The following is a 15,513-nucleotide window of genomic DNA, read 5'->3' on the forward strand; positions in this document are numbered from 1 at the left end:
TCCTGTCCTGATGCGTTGGTAGAGATTAACTTAGGTTTTATTTTCCATCATTGATTTAACTAGAAATAATCATTTCTAAAAGTAAAAATACATTTTAAAAACAGGACCAAGATTAGTAATTCAGGAATTATTATAGTAAGAATTAGATGGGAAAGGAATGTATTCTCTTAAAAGAAATATTTCACCCTGAACTTCTTACAAGTTGCTGTTACATATTGCCTAGAGATCACTTTTGAGTTGAAAAAGTGGTATTTTGTATACAGTAATCCAGGAATCGTTCTGACCCCTATTCCTTACAGCTAAATAAACTGCAAGGCACGCAGACTTTGGTGTTCTGCCAGCAGGAGCATTGAGATAAGAATTCCCACTATGAATACCGTGTTATCCTTTTGCCACTATCTACCGATTAAACCTCAAAGGCCTTTTCAGACTGTCAGGGAAAGCACACACAAGGCGTTCTATGTGGATATGTGTGGCAGGGAAGGGCAGGGAGTTCTTGAATTCTACATTTTGTGAATACCTGACTTTCATCCTTAAAGCATCTTGTGTCCCAGTTTTTGGACATAGTGCAGGATTGTAGCTAGGAAGCTGCAGGACGTAGCCTGCTAGGAAGGCTTCTGGTAATCAAGAAAACACCAGGTGCATGCTGTAACTAGAACTCGGGGGAAATTATTAGACTCTAGCATATGAGGCAGTTGAGGGTCAAGTCCAGGGCTAAGTAGGAGGGAGCTTAATTTTGATTAGCAAATAAACAACTTAAACCTATTAGGTCACAGGTGGCAGGAAGCTTATATTATCAGCAAAGGGAAAATATGTATCACAAGGGAAGCACTCTGAACTGGAATGTGTAATAGACGTTTTCATCAGTTAGATAAGGGTGGGGAAGGGAGAAGTTTAGAAATAACTTTTAAAACATATATCAATTAGATTCTCAGATGGTGAACAAAAGTGCCTGTGGATTTAAACACAAGTAATACCATTCAGAAAACTGAATCATTTAATGTTATAGATACCCTGAGCAAGGGAGATTTTTTATTTTTATTTTTTGAGACAGAGTCTTGCTGTGTTGCCCAGGCTGGAGAACAGTGGCTATTCACAGGTGTGAACATAGCACACTATAACCCTGAACTCCTGGGCTCAAGTGATCCTCCTGCCTCAGCATCTTGAATAGCTGAGACTATAGGCATGTGTTACTGTGCTTGGCTCTCAGCAGAGATTCTTAATTCCGGCGGGAATAATAGTTTGCTGGGGTGTCTGTCTGGCTGACAGACATTTGCCTGAGACCTCATTTATCTAAAGACGGTTCTTGAGTTTTGAGGTTGTCTCTGCTTGAAGATCCGGACTGGTGAGTTGTGATTTATAGGAAGGGATGACTGAGAGAGAAGAGAGAGCCTGTAATAGCTGGGGAGCAGTCTGACATTCTCTCACTAACAAGGCCCTAGTGGCCCCTATGGTAGTTACTCCACCTGCCTTAAAGCAGAGATATAGCTGTTTGGTCCTTCCTTACCCAGGGGCTTTGAAACTGATATGAGATCATATTTATTGCAGGGCTTTTCTTCTTCTAGATTTCGTAACAAATACTCTGCTGACATTGCTTATCATATATCATACCACCTGAATGAGAGATGTCAGGGAAGAAGACATGTACTCTTTCCCTCATTTAGAGATTAAGCTACATATTTTCATATAGGGAGAAATGTCACTGGTTATGAAAATTTTATATGAAACGGTCTGTGTCCAAACACAAGTTATTATAATAACATGAACTTCCTATACCTCCCTTTCAAATATAAGTTCTGGATTCAGGTTTTTCATTTAATTTTGACGGTTTCTTTCCTCTCCACTGAGGGCAATCCTAGATTTGAAGGTGGAAAGACTGTAGGCATGATCTATTTTAGCAGTGGCAAATAAAACTCAGATTGCTTGCCAACTCTGATACCAGTCCATGGCCCATTAGCAAACAGACTGCATAGCAGGGTTAGCGGCAGGTGAGTGAGCAAAGCTTCATCTGTATTTACAGCCACTCCCCATCACGTGCATTACCTACTGAGCTCCTCCTCCTGTCAGATCAGTGGTGGCATTAGATTCCCATAGGAGCGCAGACTGTATCGTGAACTGCACATGTGAGGGATCTAGGTTTTGTGCTTTTTATGAGAATCTAATGCCTGATGATCTGTCACTGTTACCCATCACCCTCAGATGGGATGGTCCAGGTACAGGAAAATAAGCTCAGGGCTCCCACTGATTCTACATTATGGTGAGTATATGATTATTTCATTATATATTACAGTGTAATAATAATAGAAATAAAGTGCACAATAAATGTAATGTGACTGAATTATCTCAAAAGCATCTTCCCTCCTGGTCCATAGAAAGTTTGTCTTCCCCCGCGCTGAGGGGACTCTGGCTTCGCTGTACTCATGGCTTCTCCTAGCAAGGCAGTGATTGTTCCCGGGAACGGAGGCGGGGATGTGACCACCCACGGCTGGTATGGCTGGGTGAAAAAGGAGCTGGAGAAGATACCTGGTTTCCAGTGTTTGGCTAAAAACATGCCTGACCCAATTACAGCACGAGAGAGCATCTGGCTGCCCTTCATGGAGACAGAGCTGCACTGTGATGAGAAGACCATCATTATCGGCCACAGTTCTGGGGCCATCGCAGCCATGAGGTATGCAGAAACACATCGAGTATATGCTATTGTATTAGTGTCTGCGTACACATCAGACTTGGGGGATGAAAATGAGCGTGCAAGTGGATACTTCATCCGCCCCTGGCAGTGGGAGAAGATCAAGGCCAACTGCCCTTACATTGTGCAGTTTGGCTCCACTGACGACCCATTCCTTCCCTGGAAGGAACAACAAGAAGTGGCCGATAGGTTGGAAACCAAATTGCACAAATTCACTGACCGTGGCCACTTTCAGAACACAGAGTTTCATGAACTGATTACTGTGGTAAAGTCTTTGCTGAAAGTACCAGCATAGACTGTATGATTTCTGCTATTTCACATCCCAATATAGGGGTAAAATAATATCTACTCTCAGCCGATTACTAGACACATAAAACATCCAGTTAAGTTCCAAAAGTGCCTGAAAAACAAACACAAGTTTCAACGTTCAATCTAAGTTACAAATAGCATTTCCATTTTCCACAGACTCTAAAACTCCCAAATTGCTATGAGCTACCGCAGTATTTTCCTCATTTGGTAAGACACGTAAGGACAGCTTAACTGCCCTTCTCTAACCAAAGTAAGTCAGAAACAGCACCCAGGTTTCCTGATTCCCACTCCTGAGTAAAACGAAACAGGTTTTATGTATGTTGCAGGCGTCACACACTTTGCCTCTTTGAAATCAAACTTTTCCGTTTCATTGGGGAAAGAAAACATGACTGAAAGTCCAGAGTGTTAGCTTAGAGCTCAAAATACTAGCTGCTGTTTCAAGCTGGCCCCGGACATTAAACACTCTGACACTTGTCCCTGAGTCCTTCAAACATGTTGAGAGAGACTGAGACAGGAGTCTTCCAGAGTCAGGAAGGAAGGAGAAGCACAGCAATATACATACATAATATACGTACAACTGACTAGATTTGTTTGAGACAAGAGTGGTGGGATCAGGGCTGTGTGGAGAGCTCATGGCCTGTCTAAATTGTTGCCATGTGGAAATGGGGCAGAGTGTTACCAATTTTCTGATTTTTTGTGTGGAAAAAAATGTCCAAATTATGGTTTTTAAATTTGGGGACTATATATATACACATACACATACAATCCATATACATATGAGTATGTAAGTTGGCAATAAGAGTATACATCAAAAAATTTACAAACACTGCAAGACAAATAAAATCCAAGCCATCCATTTGTGACCACAGTCATAAGCATTAACTTAGCCAGGGGCTTTTAGATAATTGTCTGTAAAGTCTGAGAAAAGACTAAGATAACCAAAATGAACATAATGTCAAAGGATGAAATTATGGGGACAATTTGGATTTTGTTCCAAAGTCAAGTGTTTTTAAAAAGAACCTGTCCATACTTCACGTTCTGTTCTATGGAAAACAGAACTTCCGTGGCCCTGTAGAGCTCTTTCAAGCACATTCCATTTTCTTCTGATCATACTTCCTCAAAAAGCCTTTTATTTGGCTGGGTGTGGTGGCTCATGCCTGTGGTCCCAGCACTGTGGGAGGCTGAGGTGGGTGTATTGCTTGAGGCCAGATGTTTGAGGCCAGCCAGGGCACATAGTAAAACCCCATCTCTACAAAATATTTAAAAATTAGCTGGGCATGGTGGTGCACACCTCTAGTCCTAGCTACTTGGGAGGCTGAGGCAGGATTGCTTGAGCCCAGGAGTTTGAGCCTTCCGTGAGCTACGATCCCGTCACTGTACTCCATCCTGGGTGATGGAGCAAAGAACCTGTCTCTTAAAAAAAAAAAAAAAAAAAATTTAAATAAAGAAACCTACCCTTTTTCATTTCCCACCAAAAAAAAAAAAAAAAAAAAAAAAAAAAAAAAAAAAAAAAAAGAAAGTTTGTCTTCCACAAAATCGGTGCCTGTCACCAATAAGGTTGGGGACTGCTGGTATAAATGACTTGCTAGATAGTAAAGGAGGGCCAGGCTTGGTGACTGATGCCTGTAATTCCAGCATTTTGAGAGGCTAAGAGGGGAGGATCACTTGAGCCCAGAAGTTTGAGACCAGACTGGGCAAAATAGTGAGATCCCATGTCTATTAAATAAATATATAGATAGATATTCTATATAAATATAAATATATCATACATTTATTTATATACATATATGCCACCACAATTGTGTGTGTGTGCATATGCCTGTGGTTCCAGATACTTAGGATGCTGAGGTGGGAGGATGGTTTGAGCCAGGAGGTAGAGGTTGCAGTGAGTTGTGATTGCACCACTGCAGTTCAGCCAGGGTGACAAAGTGAGACCCTGTCCCCTTTGTGCAAAACAAAAGAATAAAAGTAAAGGAGATAAATTTAAAAGCTATGGAGACTTACTCCAATCTCTGTGTTCTTTCCATTACACCATCCAAATTACGTCTTTTACTTTTGATGTCTACAAAGAAATGAGGTAATAAAAACTAGCCATGATTTGTTAATTATCATAAGCTATTGGGAAGAGACTATGGGGTCCACTCACACATGCTTATGTCCCCTTCATTCATCCATGCACTTTCTCAATGAAGGCACACTGCATTATTTGGAGAATGCCACAAATACCAGTATGACCTAGGGATAAACATTTGATACTGCAATATAACTGAAACTTGTGATAACATTTTGAAAGGTAGGAAGGAATGTTTGGAGCCACTGATTAATGGATCATTTCATGTGTACATATGGGTATAAATGAGAAAGCAGAATAGTGTAGTGGAAAAACATTGAACTAAGCAGATGTGGGTCCAAATCTTGGAACTCCTGTGTACATGTCCGTAAAGTCCCAGGAAAGTCATTAAATTTCTCCAGGTCTTGGATTCCTCAGCTGGAAAAATTCAGTTAAAAAAATGCCTTTTATAATTATTCTAAGGGTTGGAATAATATATCTAAAGCTCATGGCAGTGTAACTGATGAAAGATAGCCATTCAGTAAATGTTAAGTTTTACTATATAAAAGCTACACATAATTAAATAAAAAATAAAATTCCAATGAATTAGGAAAATTATGTTTTTTAAAATCTTCCTGATGCTCGGGCATTAACAGCAACTCCTAAATGCACTTAAAACAGTGCATTTCCAGAGTTACTGGGAACCTCTTATCGTCCTACCTGCAAATCTTGTTAAAAATAAAGGTGTCTAGGGGTTGTTCCATTCAAGATCTACTACATGAAAATATCTGGGGATAACGCGTTGTTGCTTATATTGCTTAACACACTCTATTCTTATTGGGCCTCAACAACCCTCGTCACCTCATGAATTAGAAAACAATTGAGAAATAAGAAAAAGGAGTCAAAATATGACATCAATTACTTTCAAGATTTAGGTTGGAAGAGGTAGTTTGTATCTGTGGGCAAGTGTGCTTTCTAATGCTGAGCCCCAGAGTTAGAAAAGCATCTCTTCAGTCAGAGGCAATGCTAGACCAGGAAGGGCTCACAGGGCTGCAGACTTTCAGAACGGAGAGAATGTGAGCCCCCTAAGGCTATCCATCCTACCAGGAAAAGCAGAATCACTTAGGCTAACGTACCCTGAGTCAAGTAAACTGTTTTATTTCCTACAGATAAGAAGGGGCAGGGATGTATCAAATAGCCAGGATTATCACTTTAATTTATACCCCTTCCTATACACATGAAAGGAAAGCTCATTAGTGGAAAAAAAAATCTACCACCACCCCCTCACACATCTCCTGGCCAATTTTTATGCTCATATTTTTAAAGTTTTCTGCTCTAAAGAGTGTACATTTCTTTCTTCTCTTCTCTTCTCTTTTCTTTTTTTCTTTTCTCTCTCTCTCTCTTTCTTTCTTTCTTTCTCTTTCTCTCTCTTATTTTTATTTTTATTTTTATGTTTTTTTGATGGAGTTTCACTCTTGTCGCCCATGCTGGAGTACAGTGGTGTGATCTTGGCTCACTGCAACCTCCGCCTCCTGGGTTCAAGTGGTATCTCCTGCCTCGGTCTCCAGAGTAGCTGGGATTACAGGCACCCAGCAGCACGCCTGGCTAATTTTTGTATTTTTAGTAGGGATGGGGTTTCACCACATTGATCATGCTGGTCTCGAACTCCTGACCTCAGGTGATTCACCCGCCTTGGCCTCCCAAAGTGCTGGGGATTATAGGGGTGAGCTACTGTGCCCAGCCAAGAGTCTACATTTCCGTTCAGTAGCCCTCCACAAACCATTCCAAGTGTAACCCTGATGTAGACTACACCACATTGTGTGCCTGAAATATTTGCAGGGCCTGAGTGTGCAAGTAAAGATGGAGCCGATGCGATGCCGCTACCACCGTCCTGAACGGCTGTTATGTGTGGGTCTCTTCCCTGCTCCTGGGACACCTCTGACTCTGCTTACCCTCCTCCCAGAGTGGTGAGAGGCCACAGGGAATGAAGGTTTAATGTGCCTTTGTCAGTTCACCATATTTTCAAACACCAGGGATTTAAAGAGCAAGGAAAGTGGAAATAGAAGGAAAAGAATCAACACATACATAAAGTAATAGATATGAGGAAAAATAATTACTATGTATGAACACAAATGACATGGAAAAATCCAGATGTTCTCTGGTCCTGTATCACCAAAAAGTCATCATATACAAAAAATAAATGTACTTACTTTTTATTTGTGGATTTTTTTCTTTTGCAAGATGTTGGCAATAAAGGCCTCATTTCAACATTACTGTTACCGTTATTACTACTGCTATGATACAAAACAGTACTACAGGTTATTTCCTGCTTGAAAGATGAAACCTAGAAATGGGAGAATGAAGTGGTTTCATGGTCTGAAAAGGGCAAGAAAACAAAAGAGCTTCATGTTTGCTACTTTCAATCCGAACTCCTCCTCTAACTATCATTCTTTTATTTTTATTATTTATTGAGACAGGGTGTAACTCTGTCACCTAGGCTGGAGGGCAGTGGCTCGCCGCAACCTCCACCTCCCGGGTTCAAGCAATTCTCCTGCCTCAGCCTCCTAAGTAGCTGAGATTACAGGTGTGTGCCACCACACCTGGCTAATATTTGTATTTTTAGTAGAGACAGGGTTTCACCATGTTGGCCAGACTGTTCTCGAACCCCTGTCCTCAAATGATCTGCCTGCCCCGGCCTCTCAAAGTGCTAGGATTACCGGTGTGAGTCACTGCACCTGGCCACTATCATTCTTTTAATAGTGTGCAGCTATGAATTACTTAAATTAGAATTGGGGCCGGGCGCGGTGGCTCAATCCTGTAATCCCAGCACTTTGGGAGGCTGAGATGGGTGATCTTGAGGTCAGGAGATCGAGACCATCCTGGCTAACACTATGAAACCCCGTCTCTACTAAAAAAATACAAAAAACTAGCCGGGCGCAGTGGCAGGCACCTGTAGTCCCAGCTACTCGGGAGGCTGAGGCAGGAGAATGGCATAAACCCGAGAGGCGGAGCTTGCAGTGAGCTGAGATCCGGCCACTGCACTCCAGCCTGGGCGACAGAGCGAGACTCCATCTCAAAAAAAAAAAAAAAAATTAGAATTGGGTGCTTGGTTTCAAGAAGACATTTGCAACATCTCTGTTAAAGATGAGTATAAAACACATAAGAAATAATTCTAAAATATGCAAGAGAAAGATAAAACATTCTATAGATAATCTGACAAAAGAAATAATCAATTTACAAAAAAGAAATCTGAATGGCTGAGAACTACATGAAGAGACATTCATTCTCATTGATAAAGAAGTGAAAATAAAGATAAAACATCAACTTGTGTCTATGATTGGCAAAAAACAACTCAGACAATATCAAGTGCTGGCAAGCATGAGGAGAAATCAGTATCATCCATCACTGCTGATTGTCGTGAGGGTTTGTCTAGTCCTGTTGAGGTGCAATTTAACTGTGAAATTAAGTTAAAAATGCTCTGTGCTTTGACAATTATTTTATGGTTTTTCTACAGGGAAAACCTATACAAATATTTTTCTGTACAAAGATGAAGTACTTTGTTGAACTGCTACAGATTGTAGCATAGAATTGAAGACAACCCACGCTACCATCTCATGAGTAACAGGGAAGTAAAGTGTAGAATATGCACAAAAAGTGATTGTGTACAGGAGGAATGATTGTATACAGGAGGCTTCTTTAGGAAGAAAATGAGCATCCCACTTGGCACAAGCTATCATGGGCTTCATGTGGTTTTCAGAAGACCTCATGGAAAAAGTTTTAGCTCTTCCAAGTCTGAGAGACCAAGCACCCTCCTCTTTCATCCCATAAGGACCTGAGTTCAAAAGAAGGAAAACAGCCAAATTCAAGAGCAAACCAGAGGAAGCAACCATGAGAATGCTTGGGACCCAGCCAAGGTCTCCTGTCAGCAGCCAACACTGTTACAGAGAAGCTAGCTCTGCGTGTACAGGTCTTGAGGGTACAATAGCCATATTCTAGTTTTTAGCTCAGTCTTTAAGAAAGTGATTTTCCCCCGGGTTTCCCCTTTGTGGGAGCTTTCTTTAAACTCATGCCTGACACAAAGCTTTGACCAGCTGAACAGTAGAGTCATTAAGTAAAAATTGCGTAGATACCACACCCCCATCTACGTAGGAAAACATGGATAGATTTCAAACATATAAAGCTGTAATGATAAAAGATGAGAAATATGAAATTGGTAGCAAAATCAAATTCATATACATTTAAAAATACAGAATATAATGTTATATTTTTTTCATAGAAACACATATAAGGAAGAAGGGTCTGAAATGTAGAATGAATAGACATACCTTAAATATTTGAGAATGAATGTCGAAGGGGAGGGGGGGATTGGATATGAAATGCAGCAGAGAGAGAGTGAGAGTGAGAGAGAGAGAGAGAAAGAGAGAGAGAATGTTGCAACAGTTGATAATGCTAGCATGCCAGGAATAAGAGATACAATTAGTATAATTGTGTGCATTTGTGTATTACAAATACACAATTAAATATTATAAATAACAGATAGAACTATAAATAAAATAGAGATCAGTGAGCAGTTCCTGATACAGTATCTCACAATTGTCCCCTAAAATACTAATGTGGGTGAAAAAAAAATAGACAAAAATAATACAGAAAACCTGTTGCAGAATCTAGAATGAATTTCTACTCTTAGGTCAAAGAAGGTGGAATGTAACTATATTATGGCCTGGTAATATTTGGCTTCATAGCATCTGAAAGAAGTTAGGAAGGTGTTTTAACCTGACTCTCGAATCTTGTCTCTAACCCCTGGCTTCTAACTGAATGACCAGGATGTATGTTAATTGAAAAACTGGACCACTATCCCTTGATCACAAAGGGTCTGTTCATAGAGATGACCAGAAAGTAACCTCTAATCTCACTTTGTATGTCAGAGGCTATCCAAAAGTGGACCAAAAATTATCAGTCACATCTATGTGCTGCAGCATGATTTATAATAGTTGGTTCCTTAGTCCAGTTTTGTTGCTATAGCAAAATACCTGAGATGTGTAATATATAGACATTTACTTCTCATAGTTCTAAAGGTTGGGAAGCAGCCCAAGATCAAAGTTCTTGCAGGTTTGGTGTCATGTAAGGACCGTTCTCTCTGCTTCCAAGGTGGTGCCTTGTTTCTGCATTCTCCAGGGGCAACCAATGCTGTGTCCTCACATGGTGGAAGATTGAAGAGTAAAATGGGATAGAGTCCTTCTGTCAAGCCCCTTTAATAAGGGGACCAAATCCTATTCATGAGAGTGGAGCACTCGTGACTTAATCACTTCCCAAAGTCCACACCTATTAATACTACAGCATCAGAGATTCAGTTTCCACATGAATTTTGGAAGGGAGACTATCATTCAAACCACAGGAGTAGACTAAAAGCTCAGTAGTCAGCTGAGAAATAGTAAAATAAATTATAGCCATCTGGTGGCATGCAATACACCCATCATAATCATGTTTTTGAAGAAGAGTGAGAAACATTAGAAAATATTCACGATATTACCTGAAAAGTACAGAAAACAAAAGTTACATAGTCTTGCACTATTTTTGTTTAAACATTAAATACATGTATATGTGTGCTAAGGGTAAATATACCAACATAATGGCAATGGATTATATTTGGATGTTAGGAATGGTCGTGGTTTTACTTGTTGTCTTTACTCATCTATATTCCTCTAATTTCTGATAATTAATAGCAATTTATTTTATAAGTGGTAAAAGTAAAAGACAGTGGCAGCTAATGCTAATTGCTTACTCTATGCTGGGCACTGTTGTAAGTCCTGTGTATACTTCATGTGTATAAAGTCTTTTTTATCCTTGTAACAGATCTATGAAGTGAGTACCATAATTGTACCTGTTTATCTGCAGTTGGAGGTCCCCGAGATAGAAGCTGCGCTCAATGGCACTTGGGCTCGGGAGTCTCACCAGTGTCCACGCTGTCACCTAAGTTTCTTTATTCCACACTTGGAGATAAGTCTTAGTGTGACTTTACAATGTAAGATGGTGGTTTCACAATAACAGCTTTGGGGCAGGGAGAGTCCAGTGGTACCAGGTGAGGGAAATAAAAGAGGGAAGGAAAAGCAAAAGCCTGAAAGACATCAAACTCTTTTTCAAGCTAGTGCTCTCATTTCTAAAGTCAAGTAGCAAACACCCAGTTGTTTAAAGGAGAAAAGTAATTAGTTTGGTTTAGTTTTGTTTTATGTACTTCTTCCAAGAAGACAATGTAAGAAGCAAAAGAGGCATATATTAGCTCCATGGTTAGCCACACAAACATCTTCTGAGTTGCAAGTTGCATGCTTTATTAGACACTGACATAGATTTTTTTTTTTTTTTTGAGACAAGGTCTTGCTCTGTTGCCCAGGCTGGAGTGCAGTGGCCTGATCATGTCTCAATACAGCCTGGACCTCCTGGGGTCAAGTGATCCTCCCACCTCAGCCTCCTGAGTAACCAGGACCAAAGGCATGTGTCACCACACATGGGAAATATTTAAATTATTTTTGCAGAGACAGGGTCTCACTATGTGGCCCAGGCTTGTCTTGAACTCCTGGGCTCAAATGATCCTCCTGCCTTGGCCTCCCAAAGTGCTGGGATTATAGGCATGAGCCAACATGCCTGGCCCTGACATTGGTTTCTGATGAAGGGAGGTACTCAGTGGGGGGTCTACTTTGGAGAGACCACCGAATGCAGAATGCTTCACCCTTGGGGAAATTCACAGAGAGGCAGGTCTTCATCTCTAGTGAGATTTTGACACAGAGATGGGCCAATGTGACTCTGCCTCCAGCCTACTCCATATGTAACAAGTCCCTGGTCTAGCTGTTGCTCTCTTTGTTTTGCTTCATTTATTTGCAATTTCCTGATGGGAAATCCCAGTAAATGTCAGGGTCCAAACAGTAAGGTGAGTCTAGATAAACTGACCAACTCAGACAAAGCTTGCCTTTCATACCTGAGTAATGATCAGGTGCCATGGTTCAAATCCATTCATTGCTCCTTCAGCAGTTGGGGTAACTGAAAAGATGTGTGCGGTCACCATGTGTTTGATGACCTCATTCTGCCTGCTGTGAAAGAGCTAGCCTTTCACGATGGGCAGACCAAAGCTATTTGCCTCAAGTTCTGATGCTGGGATCTTTTACTGCCCCCAAAGACCTGATTAAACTTTTAGGTGCTTCATCGGGGCTGTAGGCTCTTGTTAACACTAACCTGTTGTGGTGCCCTTCGAAGTACTTTTTCTCCAGGGTTGCAGGGAACTGAGAGATCTTATTTAGCATTTATTAAACAGTAAATAGCTAATTACTCAAAGTAGCTATTTACATATTGAATTTATTTTTCTTGGCATCTTTAATGTCTGATTAACATTTTCTTCCTACAGCTGGAAGATACTTACACAGAATAAAACATTCCCTTATTTAATCTCAAGTGGAATATACTATAAGTGTGATCATTTTAATTTGTGTCATTTATTAGCAGGAGAGAGGTATCGTACAGGTGGGATGCTCTATCACATGCCAGTTAGCAGGTGGCTTAGAGGGCAAGAGGGAAAAGTCTTTTACCAGGGGGATTATAGAAGTCACAGAAGGAGAAGTTCAGCTATGGGAAAGATAGAAGAAATGACATTGGGATGCCTAATTTTGGAGACTGGGAACAGAGCTTAAAGCAGTGACAATAACACTGTACAGACATCCTAAGAGAATACTTAAAATAGAAAGTCTGCCATCCTCTTTGTAAAAATCACTATTTCTTTTTCTAATAAGATGAGAACCAAAGTTAATGCTAAAGGAGGCCTGACTGACCTAATTAAAGTGTGTTATATAAATGAAGAAATGAAGGCCTAGAGAAGTCTTGCCCCAGTGTAGTTTAAATCAGCAATGTGGATAGATGTAAAAAACTCACCTGCAGTCTCCTCTGCCACTGAATGTTTTAGGAACCCACATGGCAGGATTTCTTGCCTGCAGCATACTTTTCTCAATTGCTTCCCGATGGCCCACATCAGGATATTTGACTACACTGCACTTATATCTGGTAGACTTCCAAAGTATGTTTTTAAAAGAGGAATGTGGCAGGTTCACACATAGGAAGAGAGCAAAACAAAATTTCTCCAAGCAGCACATGGCTTCATAATTTAGAAATAGCATCGTGGAAAAATGGTGTCCACCACAAAAGGAAGGAGGAGTCAGTTTTGCAAGGGAGCACAACTCGTTTACTGTTCTTCTCATTGACCTGTTGAGCTTCTTTTATCCTCTGGCTCCTGGCAGCCAATAGTTCATTGTACATTGAAGCAGTCCCTGTTAGGAATAACTCAAGTGTTCGGCTTATGGCTTACCCAGACCACAGCTGTTTGGTACCCTTCCTAGTCAGATTGGAAAACTAAAATATTGCAAAGCAACTTCTCATCTTGGTATATCGTAAGTACTCAATAAATATTTCTCGAGTGAGTGAATGCAGAGTGCCTTTTTTGATTATGCAGGTTGTGCTTCAGAGGCCCAGCCAAGGGGCATAAATGGGAACAGAAATCCAGCTGCCCTCTGGGTGCCAAGCCAGGTGCCCTGGCATGTGGCTGCTACCCAATTCCTGAAAGAGGTGCTGTTTGCTAACTGGTTCATACTCTGAGATGTCTTTTATTCTAGTTTGCACAAAGATACAAGACAGGCTAGCTGTAACCTGGAAGAAATTTATGCAACCTGTGATGAAGGGGCAACCTGTGATGAAGGGGGCAGAGCTGACTGTGAGCTTCATGCCCTGCTAAATATAAGTAGCTTTTCAAAGTGCTGCTATTGCAGTGGGAGCTCCCAGAAATGTGTAAGGGATCTAGACAAGTGTCTGGGAATTGCCGATGTTTTCTTCCTGTGCACATATTATTCCTTTTTTATGAATTCGTAATATTCTTAGAGTTGGCACCACATCATTTAATAATGTTTTTTCTCTATCTCTCTTTTTCTCTTTAAGGTTTTCAAATGAATCTTTTACTGTTATATATATTTGAATGCATAGATGCAATATCTCTGTGTCCTTTAACACATATTAGGAATTGAACAAATATTTCTTTAAAAAACTAGATTGTAAAATCCTTGAAAACAAGAAGTATGTCATATGCTTCTGTTCGAGCCTCTTCAGTTTCCAGCACTATGTGCAGAATTAAGTTTGTTAACTGTTTAGCAAAGTACATTGAACTGACTGAACTCAACACTGCTTTCAGAAGTTTTTGGAGACTCCAGCCTTCTTCCCTGGATTGGTGTATTTGGGGCTGATTTTCCTTGGCGTGCTGCAGGTTTTCTAAAGAAAGTCTATTACTTAAAGGCAGATACCTTCAACTGGATTTTCTGCCCTCACTCTGTACCATTCTCTACCCTACTCCAGGCATTGGGAGGCTGATTCATATCAACTATACAACCAAACTCTCATGTCCTCAGGCTTCTGGTTGGATTTAGTCCGTGGGGAGTCCTGGTAGGAGATTGGAGGGGAGTGGATATTGAGATCTGGTTGTTTATTCCTCTAGCTTTCTCTCTGAGAAGTCGCTTCAAAGTTGTCTGTGTTCCTCCACCTAAGGTCTCAAAGTCTACAGTCTCACCACTCTCTCTTTCTAAGTAATAATGACTGTTCCCTTGTCTCACTCCATGGGGTCCAGGAATACTGGTGGACTCATTGTTTCTAGCAAGTTATTTTGCTATTCCTTGTAGTTTTCCTACATCCCTACCTCCATCTTTATAAAGAGTTAATATATTATGCCCTCTTTAAATTACCCTTGTTTGAGTGTGCCAGTTGTTTCATCTTGCACCCAGTGTCGGATTGACTAGCACCATGCTAAAACATAGGTAAAAGATGTGAAGCAGCTGGAGTCCCTGCCCTGCATCTTTGTCCTACCGTTTGCTCTCTTAAAATAACCCTCTAACTTGGTCTTCTGTGTCCTCTCATTTTTAACCCCATGTTCAGCCTTTGCATCTTGGTTTACCAGCTTTCTTCATGTGACCCTTAGCTCTAGGGTCTGGTGCAATGTTATTTTCTTCACTTGGATTCAACCATATTTGGAATGACTTTACCTCCCTTTCATAGCCCCAGAGAACACGACCCAGAATTTTCTGGGACTTCTGTCTTTATGAGACCAACCCCTGAAGATAGATTTCTGACACAACTGCATTAAGAGTGAGCCTTCTACACCCCTTTTCTTATTTACAAGGTGACAGTTGTTGAGAGTGGTCTCACCTTTTTCCATTTATAAGAAGACCACTTCCTATATTGCATCAGCTTTAACTTCAGTCTGCTCCCTGCTACCCAGGGTTAGTGTCTTGGAGTACATATTTTACAAAGTGACTGGCCCTTAGTCTAACAGAGCAACAACTTTAACAGATTAATTCCTTAAGTTTGGGACCTTGGGTTATATAAAAGTAAATGAGTTCCCTGATGTTATCAGTTCTATAAATCCAACATTCTATTATATTTACATAAAATG

At 40.6% G+C, this 15,513-nt stretch overlaps 1 protein-coding gene across 1 annotated transcript; it reads left to right on the plus strand.

Annotated features, from left to right (window-relative positions):
- The first annotated feature begins 141 nt into the window (after nucleotides 1–141).
- On the plus strand, nucleotides 142–4,431 carry LOC101021225 (serine hydrolase RBBP9). Its single transcript, XM_031666954.1, has one exon. The coding sequence runs from the start codon at nucleotides 2,421–2,423 to the stop codon at nucleotides 2,979–2,981; it is 561 nt and encodes a 186-aa protein (XP_031522814.1). The 5' UTR covers nucleotides 142–2,420; the 3' UTR covers nucleotides 2,982–4,431.
- Nucleotides 4,432–15,513: the final 11,082 nt, after the last annotated feature.

This window comes from Papio anubis, chromosome 6 (assembly GCF_008728515.1).
Source record: "Papio anubis isolate 15944 chromosome 6, Panubis1.0, whole genome shotgun sequence".
In the NCBI taxonomy this organism is placed as follows: Eukaryota; Metazoa; Chordata; class Mammalia; order Primates; family Cercopithecidae; genus Papio; species Papio anubis.